The following is a 23,324-nucleotide window of genomic DNA, read 5'->3' as shown; positions in this document are numbered from 1 at the left end:
TTTGCAGCATAGCCGCCCGAGTGCCTGGCTGGCCCTTTGGATCCTGGCATTAATCTCGTGGTCTAGGGACCCGTCGTTGGCGATGGTGCTGCCCAGGTACTTGAAAGTGTTGACGTTAGAAAGCTGCGTGCCGTCGATTGTAATGCCGGGCTGGTTAGTTGGCCTCCCTGGTGCAGGTTGGAACAGCACCTCTGTTTTGCTAAGGCTGATAGTCAGGCCAAACAGTTTTGTTGCAGTGGAGAACCTGTCCACAATGGTTTGGAGATGATTTTCTTGGTGGACCATGAGAGCACAGTCATCTACAAAGAGAGCTTCCAGGATGAGTCTCTCCATTTTCTTTGTTTTTGCAGTCAGGCGGCGAACGTCGAATAGTGAGCCATCCAGTCGGTATTTGATGTAGACACCCAGGTCTAGATCCATCACAGCATGTCATAATACTGGGGTGAAAAATAGGTTGAATAGTACTGGAGTGAGGACACAGCCTTGTTTCACACGATTGGAGATGTTGAAGTGATCAGAAGTCTCTCCACCAGATAGGACTTCCCCTGTCATGTCGACATGAAAGAGCTGCATCAGTTTGACGAATTTTGCTGGGCAACCGAGCTTGCTGAGGATCACCCACAATGCGTCCCTGTTCACTGTGTCAAATGCCTTTGTCAGGACTATGAAGACAATGTAGAGACTCAGGTTCTGCTCAAGACTCAGGTTCTGCTCAAGGCATTTTTCCTGCATTTGCCTCACCGTGAAGACCATGTTGATGGTGCTGCGATCTGGTCGGAAGCCACATTGTGATTCAGGTAGGTTCTGCTCTGAAACAAATGACGGGAGTCTGTTGAGTATAACATGGACGAGGATCTTTCCAGCAGTGGAGAGTAGTGAGATGCCTCTGTAGTTGTCACAGGCTGCTCGTGAGCCTTTGTTCTTGTATAAGGTTACAATGGAGGCATCCCTGAGTTCTGGGGGCATGTCTTCCTCTTCCCATATGCTGGTCAGCACTATGTGGAATGCCTGGAGTGCTTTTCCATTTAAGGCCTTGTACACCTAAGTTGGGATCCCGTCTTTACCGGATGCCTTGCCTGCACTCCTTTGTTTAATGGCTTTTTGGACTTCCTCTATTAAAGGAGGGACGTCAAGTTGTTCAATGGTGCAGTTTTGGGGAAATCGGGTCAAGGGCACTTTGGTCGACTGAAAAGGGTCGGTTGAGAAGCTGACTGAAGTGTTCTTTCCACCTGTTGCTGATGCCTTTTTTATCTTTTATGAGAGTGTCACCATCAGAGGATAGCAAGGGAGTGGTGGTGGGTTTTAATGGCCCATAGACAGTCTTGAGGGCACTGAAAAATTCTTTGTAGTTTTTTGTATCAGCAAAGCGCTGGATTTCTTCTGCCTTTTTTCCCCACCATCGGTCTTGCATCTTCCTGATCTCACACTGTACCATGGCTTGGAGAGACTTGAATCTGTCCTTTTTAGGAGCAGAGTTTGGGTTATTTTGCCACTCCATAAAGGCTTTATTCTTTTTTGCTCAATAGATCTTCAATAGCAGTGTTGTTCTCATCGAAATATAAAAGATATTACTGTAAAAAATATTAATTGTATGTACCTTTAGTATAAGAAATGAGAAAAAAGTCAAATATTCTAATAAAAATAAAAGAAAAGCAATAATAAAAATAAGGGGGAATGAATTCTATGTGTTCTCAAAAAACAGCATCCACTTGTCAGTGGATTATTATCTCCAATGCATGTGATGGGATACAGTCAATCAGTCTCAATAGAAGATGCTCTCTTTACATGTGAGCAATGAATCCAAGAGTCCTTTTCTCCAATCTTTATAGATGTTGGAGTAATTAACAATATTTGGAATGGCCCTTCCCAGGAAGGCTGAGTTGCTCCAGTATGATGGAAATTCTTAATATACACTTTGTCTCCTGGATTCAGGTCATGAAGTGAAAAGACTAGTGGTCTGGCTTATACTGCAGCTCCAGATTCATGGAGTTCATGCAGTTTGTGCTATAATTCCTATATATAGGAAGCAATAGTAGTATCTCCCCCTAATAGTGATGTATATGCAGGGGAAAAAGGTTTAGCCTGTATAGGCGGATGTCCAAAAAGCATCTCAAATGGTGAGATGTGTAGGTCTCCTCTAGGCCTGCTTCTAAGATAAAATAGGGCCAGGGGGAGAATTTCAGGCCATTTTAAATGGGTCTCAGTGCATAGTTTTCCAATCATTGTCTTAAGTTCTTTGTTCATCCTCTCAACTTGTCCTGAGCTCTGGGGATGATATGGAACATGGAATTTGGGAGTTATTCCCAAGCAAGAATATATCTGATTTATGACAGAATCAGTAAAATGACTTCCTCTATCTGAATCAATATGTGCTAGTAGTCCCAAGCGAGGAATAATTTCCTTTAAAAGTAACTTTGCAACAAAATCTTCTGTGGCTCAGGTTGCAGGAAATGCTTCCAGCCATCTGGTTAGTTGATCTACAATTACTAGACAAAATTTATAATGTCCAGCCTTTGGCATTGTTATGAAATCTATCTGTAGATGTTCAAAAGGTGTGTAAGCCAGAGGATGTCCACCAAAGGCTTTTCCACAAAATGCATGTTGGTTATATGCCTGGAAGGTAGAGCAGGCTGAACATACTTTAGAGGCTATAGTAGTTATACCAGGGGCTATCCATACTCTCTTGACAGAGTCCACAATGCCCTGGGTGCCAAAATGACCATTTTTATGAATAGATTGGCAAATTTGGTTATAGAAACTTCTAGGGAGCAGGGGTTTTCCTTCAGATGACACCCATACTCCATTAATCTGTTTTGGTTTGAATTTTTATTTCCATTTTTCCACTTCCTTTTCATTATAGGAAAGTGGTAGATTTAAATCATTAGTGGTTGTTAATGTTAAAATTAATTCCGGTCCTTCTATGGCTGCTAGCTTTGCAGCAGCATCTGCTCAATCATTTCCTATAGAGACAGGGTCAGTGCCACCTGTATGGGCAAAACAATGAACTACAGCTAGGGCTTCAGGAAGCTGGAGAGCAGAAAGAACTTCATTAATAATTTCTGCATTCGCTATAGATTTTCCAGTTGAGGTTAAGAATCCTCTCTGGAGCCATAGCATTCTGACTGAGTGACAAATGCCAAAAGCATATCTAGAATCCATATAAATTGTTGCCTTTTTATCCTTGGCAATTATACAAGCTTGCTTCAGAGCTATGAGTTCTGCTCCTTGAGTGCTAATGTTAGAAGGAGAGTGAAGCTGACCATTCAGTGGCAAATTCTGAGACTATGGCAGCTCCAGTGTAACGTATGCCATCCCTCATAAAAGAGGAACCATTGGTAAATAAAATTAGATCTGCATTGTCTAAGGGAGTGTCCAAGAGATTATCTCAAGGTTTTTCTGCCATGGACACTAATGTTTCACAATTGTGTAATGGTTCTCCTGAAGTTGGTAAATCTGGAAGTAAGGTGGCAGGGTTAAGAGTAGTACAAGGTTTCAAAGTAATGTTTTCGTTATTTAACAATGTTATTTCATACCTTGTAATTCTCTGATCCGAGAAAGCCTGTGTTCTATGTTTTATCAATAATGCTTCTACCTCATGTGGGCACATTATTGTTAATGGACATCCCAATACTAAATCAACAGTTTTTGTTACTAGTAAGGCTGTAGCAGCTACTCCTCTAAGACATGGTGGTGCTCCTGCTGCTACTGGGTCCAGTTGAGCAGAATAATAAGCAATTGGGCACTGAGAAGGTCCCAAAGTCTGAGTTAACACGCCAGAAGCTACTCCTCTTTGCTCATGCACATACAAAGTAAATGGCTTGTTGTAATCTGGGATGCCTAGAGCAGGGGCAGACATGATAGCCTTTTTTAGATCTGATAGAGCTGACAAGTGTTCAGGCTCTAATCTGAGGGATTCAGGAACCGAATCCTTTGTTAATGCTATAAGGGCTTTAGTAATTTCCCCATAGCAAGGAATCCATTGTCTGCAAAACCCTGTTGCTCCTAAAATTGCTCTCAACTGTTTCTTAGTAGTAGGAGCACTTAAATTTTGAATATTCTCAATTTGTTTTGGAGAAATATAATGAGCACCCACAGTCAAGATGAATCCCAAATATTCTACTTTTGGGAGACACCACTGAACCTTATCCTTCGAGATTTTATGTCCTCTTTTGTGCAATTCCAAAAGAAGGTGTTTGCTATCTTCTTGACATGTTTCTGCATCTGTTGAAGCCAAGAGTAGATCATCTACATATTTGATTAATTTACTATTTAGTATATGCCATCCCTCATAAAAGAAGAACCATCAGTAAATAAGACCAGATCTGGATTGTCTAAGGGTGTCCAAGAGATTATCTTGAAGTTTTTCTGCCATGGACACTAGTGTTTCAAAATTGTGTAATGGTTCTCCTGAAATTGGTAAATCTGGAAGCAAGGTGGCAGGGTTAAGAGTTGTACAGCATTTCAAGGTAATGTTTTCACTATTTAACAAGGCTATTTCATACCTTGTAATTCGCTGACCCGAGAATGCCTGTGTTCTATGCCTCAGCAACAATGCTTCTAACTCATGTGGGCACATAATTGTTAATGGGCATCCCAATAGTAGATCAACAGGTTTTTGTCACTAGTAAGGCTGTAGCAGCTACTCCTCTAAGACACGGTGGTGCTCCTGATGCTACTTGGTCCAGTTGGGCAGAATAATAAGCAACTGGGCACTGAGAAGATCCCAAAGTCTGAGTTAAAACACCTGAAGCTACCCCTCTTTGCTCATGTATATACAAAGTAAATGGCTTGTTGTAGTCTGGGATGCCTAGAGCAGGGGCAAACAGGATAGTGTGTTTTAGATCTGTTATAGCTGACAGGTATTCTGGCTCTAATTTGAGGCATTCAAGGACCAAATCCCTTGTTAGTGCTATAAGGGGTTTAGTAATTTCCCCATTACAAGTAATCCATTGTCTACAAAACCCTGTTGCTCCTAAAATTGCTCTCAACTGTTTCTTAGTAGTAGGAGAGCTTAAATTTTGAATATTTTCAATTTGTTTGGGAGAAATAGAGTGGGCACCAGCTGTCAGAATGAACCCCAAATATTCTACTTTAGGGAGACACCATTGAACTTTATCCTTTGAGATCTTATGCCCTCTTTTGTGCAATTCCAAAAGAAGGTGTTTACTATCTTCCTGACATGCTTCTGCATCTGCTGAAGCCAAGAGTAGATCATCTACATATTTGATTAATTTACTATTTTTAAATGTTATAATATCTGTGTCTTAGCCCAAATTTGTGCAAATAAACTCAGGCTTTCCATGTAACCCTGGGGCAGATGACTCCATGTATATTGGGAGCCCTTCCAGGTGAAAGCAAAGATATGCCTGGAATTCTCATGTATGGGTATGGAAAAGAAAGCTGAGCACAAGTCTACTACTGTAAAGTATGTAGGTTTGCTAGGAATAGAGGAAATAATAGTATTTATGTTGGAAATTACAGAGTGTCTCTTTATAATGTGATTGTTCACCACCCTCAAATCCTGTACAAATCTATAGAGGTGCTTGCCATTGGGCCCTCTATAAATTCGTACAGAATTTGAGTAAAGGTTTCCTAATTGGGTTGTTTGTTCCCTAAGGTAAAAGAGATTTAGAAACAGCTCTCCCAGCCAGGACCTTAGAGTCCTGTTGCTAAGATTAAAACAGCTGTGTTCTATCTAATTTAAGGAGAGGGGGGAAAAAATCCAAATTTACTTATCTCTACAGCTGATGAAAATAAGCTATTAAAAGCTGAACTTAGGGATTGCCACAGTAAAGAAAAAGTTTAGGAAAGTTAAGAAGATTGAGGGTATTTCGTCACAACCTACGTGGTCAGCCAAAACTGTAAAGGATAATCTTTAGGGTTGTGATGTAAAATCTAAATTAATTGGTCACCAGGGGAAAATCCCAAATATAATACCCAATTCCAAGCTGGAAATTTTAATTTTAATTTTAATTCATTTAATTTAATTAATATAGAAGAAAGAAATTAGGAAAGAGAGAGGGAAAGAGTTAATTTAAACTGCTCTGGCTCAGGCTGAGCCAGGCAGGAGTTCAAGGCCTTGGCCCAGAGGGCCTCCTTTGAGAGCCAAGGGAAAAAGGAATCAGTCTTATCATTCACCACGTGTGACCTTCTCAAGGAAGCTGTCTGAGGGAGATCCTCCAGGCTCGAGTTCCAAGATTGAATTGGCACCAAGGCCTGCTCACAGGAAATGACTAGCCAGATCCAACTCTCCAGGGAAAGAGACCAAAGAGAGGAAGTGACACGATATATATGGATGGTTTTACATCACTTTCCTGCATCTCATCTGTATCAATGGTAGCTTAAGCTTCACTTAGGACAGCCCAGGGGTCTGTCAGCTGTTTCTGCACATGTCTGTTGAAGGCCATCCTCCTAAATACTTAATCCTTAAGTATGGATATAGACATTCCTGATTTTATTAGACTAAGTATCTTCATTGTTACAATCAGGAGATAGCTAAATCCAATCTTCACACCTAATAATGACAAAGTTCTTAAGATTGTATGAATCTAGGAATTTATTTTAAGTATTTTAACCTTATAGAATCCCTTATGATTCTTTCATATTTACCTGCTTATGATTTTCAAGTCTTTTATTTGACAGGCAGATTTTCTATTTAGCTCCAGTCATTTCAGTAGGGATATTTGAAAATACTCTATTTTATTAAATATTCATTTTCACCCAGAATGATTACACTCAATTTTGCTGGGTGGGTTATTCTTGGTTGTAATCTTAGCTCTTTTACCTTCCAAAATATCATATCCCAAACTCTTCATTGCTTTAATATGTTAGCAGTTGAATCATGTGATTCTGATTATGACTCCAGGGTATCTGAATGTTTTCTGGCTGATTGCATTATTTTCTCTTAGACCTGGGAACTCTGGAATTTGGCTTCCCTTATTCCTAGAAGTTTTCATTTTGGAAACTTTCCCAGGATATGATTGGTAGCTTCTTTTCCATTCTGTTTAATCCTCTGTTACTAGGGTATTAGGGAATTTTTCCTTGATAATTTCTTGAAAGAAGATGTGAAGGCTGTTTTTTTACCATGACTTGCAGGGAATCCAATAATTCTTAAATCATCTCTCCTCAGTCTATTTTCCAGGTCAGTCATTTTTTTTCCAAAGAGATTTTTCACATTTTCTTTTTTTTTATCTTTTTGCATTATTTTGCTTTTTGATGTTTCATGTAGTCATTAGATTTCACTTGCCCAATGCTAATTTTTAAGAATTTCTTTTATTCAGTTAACTTTCTGCCTTATTTTGCCAAATATGCTTTTAAAGGATTTCCTAAGTGAATTTTTCTGCTTCCTTTGCCAAGCTATTGTTGTTTTATAATTTTATTTCCTTGCTCTCGATTTTTTGCACAATTTTTTCCTCTGATATTCAAAGATTTTGAAAATAATTTTTAGCTATTCCATGACTTCTTTAAAAAAAAACCTTATCATTTGTCTTCATATTAATTCTAAGACAGAAAAGTGGCACGTGACTTGCCCAGGATTATTCAGCTAGGAAGTATCGAAGTCCAGATTTAAATTCAGGTCCTCCTGATTCCAGGACTGGTACTCTATTGACTGTGAAGCTATATTTCTTTCATGAATTCTTATTAAGCATTTTTTCTAGGCTTTGCTTGTAAATGTTTTGACATCATTGTGTTCTTCTGGTTTTTTGTCTTGATTTTCCCTGTTACCATAATAGATTTTTATGATCAGATTCTTTTTTTGTTTTGTTCTTTCATTTTTCATCCCATTTCTTGACTTTGACCTTTAAGATAAAATTGAGCTCTGACCCTGGTGTAAGAGGAGCAAGGAGGGACATTGTTCCAAGTTTCATATTTTGTCACCCTTTTAACACACTTTATCTCATAACATCAGTGGTGATACTCCTATACTTCTGTAAGATAGTAAAGAAGAAGAAAATATTATTTTAAAATCAGGAGAAAATACAAAGATGACTAATTGAATATGTGCCAGCAATTAGTTTTTCTTGGCTGAATGTAAAAGTCTAGGTGGAGTCTGACAATGTTAATAATCATTCCAAGCAATGATTTGTTACTTCTCTTTTGATAACGTGATGAAATCTCTCTCAAATAGGCCCCTTTAAGAGACACATGAGGAAGTACCAGCCTCTCATTGGAGTTTACCTCCCTGTGGAGCATGGAAGCCACACTCTTTTGCTCTCAATTATATTTTTGCTTAAATGATTACCTATTAAAGGAAAACTCTATAAACATTAACAATTTTTTTTAATTTTAAAAAGTTTGCAGGTCTAGTTGGGGAGGAGGGGGAAAGTTTTTGGTGCTTTCAAGGTGGTATGATCCAGAGAGAGAGGCATGGACCCTGTGCTCCTGATCTATGCTCTGGTGCTATGATCAAGAAGTACCCTTGATCCCTTGAGATAATTGATATTGCTCCTCAGGGCACCTTCTCCCTTGTGCCTGAAAGTGCTCCTCTCTGCCCTTGAACTGTGACCCAGAAAAGGGTAAAGGCCATGGTGTTGCCAAACAGTATCCAGTCCTGCACTTAGTGCTAACACAGGGATCCTTTATAATTTCTTCTGAATAGTAAGCCAATTTCATTCAAAGCTCCTGAAGCTGCTGCTGTTGCTGTTGCCACCACACAGTCCCAACATTGGTTGTTGCATCCACATTGACTCCATGCCGACCTCTCTCCTCCCGCTCCTGCCCATGTCAAAAATTTCTCCTTCCCTTTTCCTACATTGTCACAGGATGTAAAAATGTTTCATCTGACCTTTTGTTGACTTTCACTCCCGACAATTTGAGGCTTTAAAGGTTTTTTTGGAGGAGAATACTGGGAGAGCTAAAGAGCTTTCTCTATCTTTTTATTATGGTTCTCTTCTTCCTTTCCCACCAGATCTTACATTTCTATATCACTTTAAAGTTGTAAAGAGTTTTGCACATCATTTTATCATTATTACTCCTCTAGAAACAAGAAAACAAGCTCAGAGGTTTATATGACTTGTCCAGAATCAAATGGCTGAGGTAGGAGACTATCAATTAGTCAACAAGCATTTATTAAGTGCCAAATATGTGCCAAATACTAGGCTAAGTTCGGTGGGTGCAAAGACATAAGTCCTTCACTGACAGCATTCTAACCACTATGCCCTGCTACAAGGAATCAAGCTAGTATTTGTAAATACTTGTAAGCATGAGGAACTTAAAGACTTGCTGTCTTTGTGCTCTTTAGCAGGCTAATTTAATAAAAAAAAATGGTATCTCTCTAACAACCACAACAAAACAAGTAAATATAATATATTTTACCTAATATGATTTGTAAAACTAAGATCCCCAAGTAAAATCTTTCTCCCTTCTAGTTTGTCCTAAAGTGTGAAATTCCTATATTACCTCATTCATTATGAATTAAGTAAGATATTAAGTCAGCGAAGTTTATAAGTAGAAGTACTGGACAGCTACTTTCAGAACTGTGAAACATATACCTGCTACTCTAGTAACATTTGGTTTCAAGACAAGTTCTAACAGCATGACAAGTGGAAAAAAATCTAGTATCTATTGCCTTCCCTGATAAGATCTATGACACTATAAGCTAGTCAGTATGCTGCAACTAACTGAAGTCAGAGTGAAAGTCAAATCTATTGACAATGAGAAGTGGTCTAATATCTCCTAACAGCTAAGAAATAACTATAGACATCAAAATGTGGCATAATACTATAAGTTAATACCAGTCACAGTGAAGACTGGGGTTCTTCCCTATCACTTCTTAATTCCTCAACAAACAATTCCTTTTTAGAAACTAGATTAGAAAAACTGTCTCTATTTGATGTTGCCATGCATTTGAGTTAGAAGCTTCTGAATTGGCTTCCTATTTTATAGATGTCCCGGGGGTATGATCATTTTCTCAGTGAATAGCAATATACGTCTTAAGGGAGAGAAAGGTGGATTTAAATTTGTTTAATTTAAGTTTTAAATTTAAAAATTAACAAACATGTTTTCTCTCTTACCCCCACTTCTTAATTTAAAAGGCTAAACAAGTCGTGCTGATCTATTGTACTTTAAGAAATTACAAGGATGGTTTCAGAAAAATCTAGGAAGAAATGTATATGAACTCATGCAAAGTAAAGTGAGTAGAACTAAGAGAACATTGTACACAGTAACAGCAATATGCCAAGGATTATCAAATGGGAAATACTTAGATACTCTGATCAAGATGATGATCCAAGACATTTACAGAGGACTAGTGAAAAATGCTATTCACCTCCAGAGAGAAAACTGATGACATCTGAATGCAAATTGCAGCAATTTTTTTCTTTTCTTTTGCCTGTTTATCTTTGCAACATGGTTAATGGGAAATATGTTTAATATGACTGTATATATAATCAGCATTAAACTACTTATCTTCTCAAGAGGGGATGGAACAGAAAGAATTTCAAACTCAAAAATTTTAAGTGAATGTTTAGAAAATTTACATATAATACAGAAATATTTCATGGAAAAATAAAAATATTTTTAAAAAGAAGCTACCAAATACATTTTCTTTGTGTCACATTCCCTTTCATCTAATGAATTTCTTTGACTTCTAAACTGATCAAGGACTTTTCATACCGAAAGGCTCTAGTTTATTGGAATTGCTTGAGAAATGTTACTAAATTATTTACATCCTTTGACACAGAGATTATATTAGTGAGACTATGTACCTCAAGAAAATTAGTGATAGAAAAAAAAGACCCACAGACATGAAAATATTCCCAAGCAGCACTATGGGTATTGTAGCAGTCCACCCCTAGCTATGAGCAAGGGAAACAGTATGTACAGAGTGGCTTAGAAGAGAGCATGCTCAGTCTTGAGCATAGCTGGGAAAGCCTCTGACCCTTGACCCCAGCTTCTCCCAGGTTAGGCGGGGAAAACAGGTTTCTTTGTGTTCACCTGGCTAAGAGAAACCACACCTATACCTTGTCTTTAACCAATGATAATCATCCCTATGTATTGTGTATATTTGCATATCAAAGAGATTAAATACCAGGCCACAGCAAGCTCCGCCCTCTCTTTCTCTTGGATCTCAGCTCTCACTGATGCCTGTCCTTTAATTCCCTTTAATTCCCTTCCTTATCTACCTCTCCCACCTGGGACCTGGCCTCTGGCCAGGCACTTTCTTTTCTCTATCATGTCTCCGACCTGTGTGGTATTAAATTTGGATCTTTGGATGGGTATAAGCCTTCTGAGTAGTCCACTGATCAGAGTTTTTGCTGTGGCTCCTTGATAATTAATAAGGCCTGGATTTCTGACTTGATTTCTGCCACCTCATATCTCTAACTTGGCTCTGCCATCCCCCTCGTGGCATCCAGAACTTCTATCCTTCCTCTATCTTCCTACCTTGAGGCTTCTCACTGGATCGGGGAAGCTTCATCTGACGCCCAATGTGCCCAGTGCCCACGCAGGTAATAATAAAAAGCTAAAAACAAAATATATGCCCAATAATGGATTTTATGAGGAGTTGCAGAGTAAAGAATCAAAAGAACAATGATTTCAATGTTTAAAAAGCTAACATTGAGAGGCACCAAAACACTAAATACAATGCTCAATGTTACAATCATACTATCAAATTTGAATGATTCATCCCTTCTGTTTTCAGCAAATTTGCTAAGTGATATATATATATATATATATGTGCACATTAAATGCTATGAAAAAATGTTAATTAAATGTCATCATTAGGTATGTTTGTTGGGATGTCTTAAGTAAAAATAAAATGTATCCAATCTAAAAATGAAAACATTTTGTCAAATGAAAAATGAATTTATAGTAGCTGGTACAGTAGAATTTAATACCACTTTGGTAAATTGAGGTAGCCTTCAAAATAAAAATGTCTTCTTTTTTTATTAATTGAGGCACTTCCCACCAATAATGCAGATTTCTTTGTGTCTCAAGTAGCCAAAAGATTCTGAATTTGGAGTGCAATACAATTTTGTAAGTAGAGGACAAAGAATAGAACAAAAATCATATGATTGGTTTTGATATGGGTAACATCAAAGGTTTAAGAAATTATGATCAGTTACAGAAATGAAGGTGGGCATAAGTTCACAAGAGATCAGATCCACCCCTTTCTTTCTGGAAGGAATGCCTTTTCTGAATTTATGTGGTCTAGCTGCATCTCATGGTCATCGTCACCAAACAGGAGTATCAGACTTGGAGACACTGTGGCATGAGAGAGGGCCACCTGAAATTTGTAAGGACAGGGGCTTAGGACAGAACTAGGGTCAATTTGGTCCCGTTCTTAAAATGGCACACAGTTATTATTTAGCTTCTAAACAACTGACGTTATGTGAAGTAACAAACCTCCCTTTGTAGACCTGATTTATAGGATTTGTTTAGATAACATTTAATTAGGAGTGTTCATGAGAAACATATAGTTTATACACTTAGCCACAGAAAGGGAGAGTGAATTTTTTAATTTATAAGCTGCTAGTTTAGAGGTAAAGAGAAGCATTGGACCTGTTGCATGGAATGCAGAATATTTTACAGAGTAAACTCGTTTAGAGTGGAATAAAATATAAAATGCAGAACATAATAGCAGAATTATATAACACCAAACCAATATCTACTTCCATCAATACACTACTGGCCAGATGAATCTGTGAACCAAGGACCAAGACCTAAACAGTTACAGGATTAAATCAATTATTTGTAAATAGGATCAATTAGAAAATGATACAAGATCAATTTTAATCTTCCCATAGCACTTTTAAGCTTTACAAAGTGCTTTTTAATCACAGCCACATTCCAATAAGGTCCTATTTGCCCCATTTTATAGATAAATTTGGTCTTGGAGAGGTTATGCCAAGGTCATCCAGTTAATAAGTAGCATAGCTGTCTCAGAACCAGCACCTTTCATCCTAAATCCAGTGCTCTTTCTACATGCTTGCAATTTCCAATAGGTTTTGCATTATTCAAACCTTTAAATAAGTCATTGTTCTCAAATGACAAGTATTTATGTTAAATGAGGCAGGGAAATTAAGTAATTCAATCAACTTCTGTCTTTTCCCTAAAAAAACCCTCTTATGTTTTTCAAATAAAATTTTAAAATATATCTTTAAAAATTGAATCTGAAAGTATTTAGATCAAGTGTACAAGATTCATTTCTCTCTGAGAGCACTAAGGTCTATATATACAGTTATCTAAAATGTATTGCAGATTTTGAGATATTTTGAAAAAAATATGTTTTCTAGGAGGGGGCTAAGTTTTCTTCTTTCCCTTTCCTAGCCAATATGACATGAGGTTACAAATCTTTAACTATGAGAACATACATATTATTATATAGTATGTGTTAGAGACACTGTGAAGATACTTAATTTTTTTTTCAGTGAACAAAAATAAATCACCATCATTGGAGTCATGTAAAAAAAAAAAAGCATGCCTCCTTCATCACCCTGAATCCATTAATTCTCTGCCAGGAAGTGGATAGCAAGTATAGGCAATACTCTTAATTTACATAACCCAGTTTGCTTTCAATTTCTGTAAAGATTACTGATGTTTACATAGTACTTTAATGTTTGTAAAGTCCTATATATACCTGCTTGATAACAAGAAAGAAACTGGGGCCAAGGAAGATTGTCACTCCCATTGTCACAAGGCTAGTAAATGTCAGTGGCTCTTTATATTACACTCCATGGGATTCTTTCCAAAGGAATATTTTATATAAAGTTGTGTTTATCCACATGGAAGGTTAGCAGGGCATTAAAGCTTAACACCTTCTTAAAATATAAAATATTTATGGCAATAGCAATACAACTTAACACCTTCTTAAAATACCAAATATTTATCGCAATAGCAATACAACACAAATATTTATGAATTATAATTTATTATATAAAGATATAATTATTTATAAACAATATAGAAATATAATTTGCAAATTATAATTAATATTTGTGTTGTATTGCTATTGCTATATATGTCATTTTATTTATAAATACTGTACACAATAATATTCAAATAGGTATTTATATTAAACCGATTGAAGCACTTTTCAAGTCTTAAAAAGCTATGTAAATTATAATAATACAACCCAAGAAACTAATAGCAGTAAATATTTTTTTAAACATTCCAACTGGGAAGTAGGAACCCGAACATAGCTGCCTTGCACAAAAAGTTTTGCCTGGTCTACCCCTCTAGTAGTCCAACGCAATCACTGTATTATTCTACATTTAAAGTTCAAGACTTGGATGAGTCGGCCCCCTAGCTAGGCTCTGTGGTCTCCAGGACGCCTGCGCAGGGGCGGGGGCGGGGGCGGGGTACAGATGAGAGGAGGGGGGACGGCCCTGGGAACGGAGGAGGCGTGGTTGTAGATGGCCTAGGCCGAGTCAGAAGTAAATAAACGCTAAGTCACTTCTAGGGGGCCCAGGATTTGGCTCTTTTCCTTGGATTCCAGTGACACGCTTGTTCTTCTAGGTCTTCGCCCTTTCCAAGATTAGCTTGGGGTGGGGTTTCAGCCTTCCTTGGGGGTAAAGGGCTTGGAAAAAGGAAAGGCCAGAAGACTGGGCGGTGAACGTGTGGGAAATCTCGCCGGGTAGGTGACACTCGAAAGGAAAGCTCAGGTTTCAGGGAACTCGCCGCCAACCCACGGCCCCTGAGTGAGGTTGGGGGCCCGAGCTTAGCCGTTGGAATCAGGCCTACTGGACGAACGGCGTTGAGCTGCCAGACGTCGGGTTTGTCCGAGAGCTGGATCGAGCCTCCCCCTTCCCCTTCCCAGGACGCTCGCTGGAGGAACGTCACGAGCCTGCCCTGTCCTAGGGGCTGGGGGAAGAAGAGCGCGGAGTACTTTGGAACTTTCCCCTACCCCACCTCAAGGTAGAGGGATTGTGACTTCCCGAAGCTGGTGGCCCGGGACGGTCAGTACCCTGCTGGCATCCCTCTGAGAGCTGGTGCTGACGAGCCAGAGCTTTGACAGGTAAAAGCTGGGGCGAGTTTCAAGTTCTGTTCAACGCGGGGGTTGGCCCAGGGTTTGTCAGCAGTACCCGCTTAGAGCCTCGTGACTAGTGCAGCGTCTGCTGAGTCAGCGCGAAAGAGTTGTGGGCTGGTTGTGTGAAAGTGTGTTAGGGGGAGATGGGATCCATGGATGGGGCGTGCGGAACTGCTAAATCAGCGTGCTCCAGGCCCCCACCCCGGAGAGTTCTGGAAACGAGGAATGTGCAGTTGAGTTCACTGTCTAAAGGCAAACTGGGAGACTGCTTTCTTATCTATTTCACCTTTAGGGATAAAACTAATTTCCTTCATTGTCTCTCCCCTCCCCTTTTCTTTTTTCAAATCTTCATTTTGGTTTAGTGGGATCCTGGAGTCCCACAAACAAGAACTGTCTTTTTTTCCCCGCTTAATTTTCATACCCCGTCCTTCTTTCACCATGGTGATTTGATTCAATAAACATTTTTTTAGGCTCCCACTAAATGCCAGGCACTATGCTAAGCTCTGGGGATGCAAAAAACAAAAACAAAAAAAGTTAAAAAGTCGGTTCTTGCTCTCAAAGAGTTTATAATCTAATGGATTCCATTTAATGACTGAAATTGATAGGGTAAAATTGTAAGAGAAGGCACTGGCACCCTTAAATAAATATTAGTGAAAATGAAAGGAATAATTGCCATCTGAAAATTTACTGGCGGATTCAGGAGTTAATAATTTTTTACTTGTATTTTGTTTAACACATTTGTGATATTTGCTTAGGATCTTTCTGGATCATAATTAGGATGATGCTGTTTATCTTGTAACTTACCTATGTCAGATATAAGTTAATGTATGGCTAATAGCACCTCTTTGACTCTGATGTTTAAATAAGCTACTTGGGATTTTTTTATACCCTTTTATTTCTTCACTTGGAATTTGATGAATATGTTTGAGATTGGAACTTGTATCTGAACTAGAAACCTCAAAAATATAACGACATATATTAGTGTTTTTTTACAGTCTGTTAAGAAACAATTTAAATTTCATTGAAAAAGTTATTTAAGGATGCAATGTCCCAAATGAAGGAATCTCCAACAGTATCACTCTCACCTTTTAATCACTAAAACAAAGCAAATTTATTGATTTTTTGAACAACTTAATTGAAAGTGTGGACAAGCAGAGAAACTTTTGCCGCTTTTATTAATGAAGTTAGTATTTAAGCAAAACATATCAGAAGGTATAGGAATATATAAAGAAGACTAGATTTAGAATTAAGGGACTTGGTTTTGAGAGGTAGCCCTGCTACCTATTAGTTGAGTAATTTTGAGCAAATCAGATTGCCTGAGACAAGTGTACCTCTCTATAAAATGGGACTAATAGAACTAATAGAACATTCCTGGACTGCCCTGTGATGAAAACGTGCTTTGTAAAATTTAAAGTGTTACCTAAATTGATTTTTTCACGTGGCCAAACTTTTTATTTTATTTTATTTTTTTAGATTTACCAATACATTTAATTTCTACTTCTGAACCCAACAAAGACTCCTAATAATGACATTTGAGTAACTTTAATTGTTTTCAAAGCATTTTACATTTATTTTCCAGCAAATTTGCTGAAAAGAGAAGGGATTTAAAAAAAAAAGACAGATTCTTCAGATTTCAATGATGATTCTGACATTGAATACTTAACCTTTTTCAAAACTATAGTTCTTTTGACTTTGCTTTTTTTACTCATTACTTCATAAAAGCCATTAGCCATTTTTTGAGCCACATACATTGTTTCCAGCTTTTTATTATTACAAACATTGCTTCCCTGGAATGTTTTTGTGCTTCTTGTCTTTTCTTTCTGTCAATAATTTTCTTGAGGTAAATAGTCGAGGGTAGTAGAATCTCTGGGTCAAAGGATGTAAATAATTTAGTAACTTTTCTTGTATAATTCTAAACTGAAATCAAACCTCTTAACAGGTAATGTATAGGTTGAATTTTTTTGTAATTCTTCAACTTTTTTTAAAGCTTATCTTTACTTTTCCCTAATGCAGGCTATTTAGCAAAGTTGTGTTCTGGAAAAAATTATGTAAACAAATATTCAATATTACAAGCACATTAAAATGATTATATATTTCAATGTCCCAATGACAGATTTAAGGGTGTTTCTGGACTTAGATGGAATGAATACTTCATTATTTCCATTAACCTATAACTGAAATGAGACATTTCTTTCAATAATGAACATAGCCAACAAAACATTCTGAGAAGGGACACAAAGGTTTCACAAAATTGTGAAAGGTGATTATGACATAAAAAAAGTTTAAGAACCCTAGGTGACCCAGGAGATAGAACTCCAGGCCAGGGGTCAGGAAGACTCATCTTCCTGAGTTCAAATCCAGCCTCAGACATTTACTAGCTATGTAGCCATACTTGAGTAAGCCACTTAATCCTATTTGCCTTAGCTTCCTCATCTGTAAAAAGAGCCAGAGAACGAAATGGCAAACTATTCCTGTAAAGATATTTGGCAAAGATGCCAAGAAAATCCCAAAAAGGGCCACAGGGAGATGGATGTAAGTGAAAAACAACTAAACCACAAAAAGTTTAATGAAAAATGGGAGCTGGAAGGTACAGTGGTTGGAGTGCTGGCCTTGAAGTGGGGAAGACCTAAATCCAAATGCAGCCTCAGACACTGAAAAGTAGTATGATTCTGGGGAAGTCATTTAACCTATCTCCCTCCCATTTCCTTTTGTGTGAAATGGAGATGATAATAATAGCACTTGTCTCTATGAGATAACATTTATAAAGCTCTGAGCAAAGAATGTCTTCATCCAGAGTCAAAGAACTCAAGAGGTTTAGTTCTTAGCTCTGTTATATAGTTGTTTTTAATATACTTACTACCTGTGTAAACTTGAACAAGTTGCTGTGTACCTGTGTGTTCTTTATTTGGAAAACAAGGAGGTTGGATTAAATGACCTCTAAGGACTCTTCTTTGAAATCTGTGGAATCACATTTTGGTTTAATTTGTTTCTTTTGTCATATAGTATTTAGAATAACATAATTTACCATCTATAGATTTTATTACATATAAATTTATCAATTAATTTAATAAATATGTATTACATATTCTACTTTAAGAAGAGACAGAATGGCATGATAGCAAGCAAGCTTTAGAACCTGAAAGACATGGTGGGTATAAGTTTTGCCTTTGACACTTATATATCACTGTGTAGTCATAGGCAAGTTACTTAATTGCTGAATGTTCCCAGGCAAATTACAAGAATATAGTTTCTAGTCAGTGCAATTGAAGGAAGTTCCACAATGGGACATGTTCTCACTGGTGAAATAATTGAACCTACTGATTTCTGAGCCTATTTCCACTATTTTGATAATCAATACTAGTTTCAGTACTAATCTATACTATTATCAGTACTCAAATTTTAAATCCTAACCAGAAAATATCCATAGTATCCTTTTTAAAAAAAGAAATTTTATATTTGCTCTTTCACAAGTTAAATATTATTTCATCTTATCTAAAATTGTGCTAATAAGCATTGCACATAAGGAAACCATAGTTCTTGGTTGGTAACCTCAAGACTTTAGGAAAATGGAAATTTGCTCTTTCTTAAAAAAAAAAAAGGTTTCTTGATCTTATGATTTAGAAAATTTTCCATAGCTGTATAGGAAATCTCTAACTTATTAGTAAATTGCACTTCTAAAATTACTTTTAAAAAATCAAATTGGAACACATTTTTCCAGAGAAACAATATGGCTAGATTTCCACTTTCCAAGGTCTGCTTTTAGTGTAATTGCTACAATTACTATGAAGGGGTCGAGGATAGAGCCTTAAGAATCTAGACTTCTCCCCATGGAAGGCTAGGTGAAAGATTTCAACAAAAAGAAGAATTCTGAGCTATGCAAATATAAAATAATGATATTTACCCATTAGAGGTATTATTCTGAGAAGAGTGGATATGAATGGCTTATACAGAGAACTGAACAATCTAAAGGACAGACATAATAGCATTGTTTGCTTGTTTGAGAACCATCTGGCTTTTGTAGCAAGTCAACCAGTTGATATCACATTTCATTCTATCACAGTAAAATGTAACAGACCACATAAACCAGAGTAAAGATCTCAGGAAAGGATAACATTTGGAAACTAGAAGTAATATAATTGTTGGAGAAATGGTTTTCTCTGGAAAAATAGGGCTGGATTTTTCTAATTACTGCTAACCTATTTCCTTGAAGGGAGACCTGTTGGGTCTTTATAGTACTGTTTGAGGGAAGCTTGAAATATGAGGAGAGGATTGTAATTCACTCAAGTACACAGGAAAGAGGTATTTGGCAACACAGCTAGTATAAATCATTCATATTTAGTTCTTTTATCAAGGGTAACAGAACAGGTAGGAACATCAGCCTTTCTCTTATTTTTTTCTCTCTTCTGTCTCCCAATTCCCCTTCAGTAATATCACCAGATAGGAGAAAAGATGTGAACTTTGAGCCCAAAGATGATGGATTTTTGAGCTGAATGTCAGAAGAATAAGGAAGATATAAAACTAGAAGCCAGAGATGAAAGTCTTCCATATTACAAGAACTTATAAGCAAGGGTTCCAAATGAGCTAGTAGGATACCTGGAGAATAATAGCTGACTTTTAGTAGCACTTCAAAATTAAGGGTTACAAAATATTCTTTTCACTTATGTAACTCAATTGATCCCCACAACCCTATGAGAGGTATTATAGATATTATCTCTACCATATAAGGAAACAGGTACAGAGGTTAACTGGCTTGCTATTGTTATAAGGCTTAGAAGTATCAGAAGTGGTACTTATAATCAGTCTCTCCTTGCCCCAAGACTCACCTTCCTTCAGCCTTGATGGATATAAGACAGGATCATTCCTTTCCATATTCTTTTGTGCATGTGGTTTTGGGGTATATAGATTAAGACTTTGTCCTAAAGGGAAAAATTCCACATGCATAGAGAAAATTTTATAGATTGATTTTTAAAAAATCTTCCCACAATAATCATTGGTTACTTTGATTCTCTAATAAATAACTAATCTTGTTTTCAAGAGGAAGAAAAGGGTAAAGAACACGAGAGACAGAAACAGAGAAAGAAACATGCCAAATCCATACTGTTACTAAAGTCACTAGATGTTTGAGTTTGAGGTGTATTCTATGGGATTATTCTGGAGAGCAGTATAGGAAAGTTCTAGCAATATTATTTGTATACATTATTTAAGTTGCGGAGTATTAGTATTGGTAAATTGTATTGGTACAATACAACAATTGGTACAAAAAAGTATTGGTAAAACTGCCTGCACTTTAATGTTTCTAATAAAGCAAAAGCAGCATAATCAAGATGAATTGTTTTCCTTGTTTTATAGCTAAAGAAATACCTACTTATATTTTTATATTTTATAAGGTAGATGCAGTATTCTGTTAACTGTTCACAATTAGAGACTATTTTTTGTTCATGCATCACCATCATCAAAGATCACCAGATTGGTGATCTGATTTTTAGACTAGATTGTTAAAACACCTGCATTTATTCCTTATCTTTTTGGCCTTGGTGTGACCTAATAAGTTTACAGACACATCAAGAAATAATTTTGAATGCTTTCTTCTCAAGAAACCTTTAAAGCAGGTATATAGTAGCCTAAGATGTACTAGAAAATAAAGTGAGGCAGTTTTCTTTTTGAAGTTTTATTTTGTCCTTATTTTTTATCTTTGTTATTTTCTCTTACTTTTTGCTTATAATGTATTTAATATTATTCATCTTCATTTAGTGAGATATTAGGATTAGCATAGACACTAGGGCAGATAAGCACTTTCCCTGTCTGGAATGCTATCTCTCCTCATTTCCACTTCTTGGCTTCCTTCAAGTTCTAGTTAAAATTTCACTTTCCACAGGAATCCTTTCCTGATTTCCCTCTTCTCCTTTGTTTAAAGATAGTCTTCTGGCATAAGGGAGTACTTCCTGGGAAGATGTAAGGTTCCCCCATGATTTCTACAACTTTCAACAACAAAGTTGTTTCAACAATTTCAACAACAAAGTCATGCTTGTAGATATTACTATTAGTAAGTGAAGTCCTTCTCTGGGTATCTAGTTTTAGTTTAAGGAGATGCCTTTGACCCAGCCAGAGATGTTTGAGGAAATCAAATCCTTAGTGAGTTGAGATGCTGAGAATAACATGTAAAACAATGGAAATGGGTTCACTGGAAAGCTTTCAGCCAAGCAGGGTGGAAGGGAAAGGTGCAGTGGACCTAATGTATAACTTAGACATATACACCAACATAAGAATAAAACTCACATAAAAGCCAAATGGCATTGGGGAGCATAGATTCATTCAATGAGAAGAGCATGCTCCAGTAAAAAAGTGTGTTCCCTAGAGTCAGGAGGTGTCCTTCTGAGAATAAGATTTTTAAATTCTAATTTTGTGTGACCCATTTGCTTCTCAGTGGTCAAGGAAAACTATTTTGGTGGCTATCAAGGAGAAAATAAGCTGGTGGTAGACAAAATATTATTTGGGGTGCACAGCTATATTAACAAACTATTTTGGTGGCTATCAAGGAGAAAATAAGCTGGTGGTAGACAAAATATTATTTGGGGTGCACAGCTATATTAACCTCAAAAAATACTGTCACCATTTCCCCATGAATGTGTTCTTTAAACTTACACAGTCTCCTTTAAGAGGAGATCATCAGACATCAGGTCTAATCTTATAACAGTGGCTTCCATGCTGAGATTCTATAAGCTATGGTCTCCTTTAAGGGAAGACTGTCATGGTGAACTGAAGACTACTAGGCCTAATCTTATAACACACTATTGATTATTTCCCAGGTAGCTTTTATATAACTTGATTGTACATAGTTGTTTGCATGTTTTCTCTCACATTAGACTGAATTCCTTGAGAGCAGAAACTTGTACTTCTACCTTTCTTTGTATCCTTAGTGCTTAGCACTCTTTCTGGCCCATGGTACTCACATTATTGACTGATTGAGCATATAGGTTTATAAACTCTACTAAAAAGAAATCTTATTTTCAAAAAGTATAGGTCAGAAATTATTTATTTTATTTCTTCTATTAGGTAAGGAGGGATTTAAAATCAGCAATAAAACGCTTAGCTGTAGTCCCCAGTAGTGAGAGTGTACCCTAGTAAAACCAGCAAATGTATTCTAGTTATCAATTAATAAAAAGATACATGTTGTATGCAGCTCATTCAGCTGTGTTGTCATAACAGCATTTCTTGTTTTGCAGTGATGGAACGAGAGCAAGAACCATACAGTGAAGAACCTGAAGATATTAAAATCATAAAAGAAACTTATAAGCAGGCCTTTGTTTTTGTTAATAAAGGACTGAATGCAGATGAATTGGGGCAAAAGGAAGAAGCAAAGGATTATTACAGTCAAGGAAGAAAATACCTGCTCCAAGGAGTCAGCATTTCATCATCTGGGCCTGAATGCACAGGTTCTGAGTGGGAATCTGCTAGACAGATGCAACAGAAGATGAAAGAAACATTGCAAAATGTCAATACCAGGCTGGGAATCCTGGAGCAAAATCCTTCCCCTTCTAATCTGAATAGTCTTTCAGAAGAATCCAAATTACATTCTGTGTTGACCACTGATGGAAAACCAGAAAGGCCTTCTCTGCCTCCCTCTTTGTCTTTATTATCCGAACAAACAGCAATTGAGAACACTCCCTCCACAAGCAGAAGGCAGGATTCTGTGGTTATTCCTGCATCTTTGGGAGCCCCTCCTGCTTATACACCTTGTGCTAGAGATGGGCACTATACTCTGTCCTATGGAACAGAATCTGGGGAATTTTCATCGGTTGGTGAAGACTATTATGCGATTTCTACTCAGCCTCCTCCTCTTGAAACTCTAGGAGTAGATGTAGAAGAGTTAATTTTAATACCCAGTGGAGTGCAGATTTTCTTTGTAACTCCAGCAGGGGAAGTTAGTGCACCTTCATATCCTGGATATCTTAGAATTGTGAAGTTTTTGGACACTGCCAGTGAAGCTGCTCAAAATCACCCCCAGGGATTTCTTCAGGTAACAAATGGAAAAACTTTAAAATGGAAACCTGCTTGGCACAATATTATCCTTTGTTTTTTTGCTTATGTTTCATAATGTGGCTAACCTAACAATCAGAGAAAGTACTTTAGAAGTTCTAATTCCTTTGAGCTCTACCACATGAAGCTTTATAGAGTTAGGATAAGTAAGTGATGTATTTGGTTTTGGTTTGAGGATTTTTTTTTTTATGTCCATTCATGCTAGAAGAAATAAAGCTGCCAATCAGTCAGTCATTAAACATTTATTAAGCACTTAATTGGTGCTAGACATTGAATAAAAAAAGTGGTTCCAATTAAGTGTCCATGCAACTTAAATTTT

The 23,324-nt window shown here is 37.2% G+C and overlaps 1 protein-coding gene across 3 annotated transcripts in view; it reads left to right on the top strand.

Annotated features, from left to right (window-relative positions):
* The first annotated feature begins 14,302 nt into the window (after positions 1–14,302).
* Positions 14,303–23,324, top strand: part of SPART (spartin) — a 39,504-nt gene continuing 30,482 nt past the window's right edge. The window contains exons 1-2 of one of the 3 annotated variants that reach the window (XM_007495330.3): positions 14,303–14,956; positions 22,192–22,985. In XM_007495330.3, coding sequence (XP_007495392.1) covers positions 22,194–22,985 — 792 coding nt within the window. In that variant the 5' untranslated portion in view covers positions 14,303–14,956; positions 22,192–22,193. The remainder of the gene's footprint in view (positions 14,957–22,191; positions 22,986–23,324) is intronic. The other 2 variants (XM_007495331.3, XM_007495329.3) reach the window with 2 other exon arrangements.

Source organism: Monodelphis domestica, chromosome 4, assembly GCF_027887165.1.
Source record: "Monodelphis domestica isolate mMonDom1 chromosome 4, mMonDom1.pri, whole genome shotgun sequence".
Taxonomy (NCBI): Eukaryota; Metazoa; Chordata; class Mammalia; order Didelphimorphia; family Didelphidae; genus Monodelphis; species Monodelphis domestica.
Note: the sequence above shows the minus strand (reverse complement) of the source record. Positions and strands in the feature narration are given on the sequence as shown.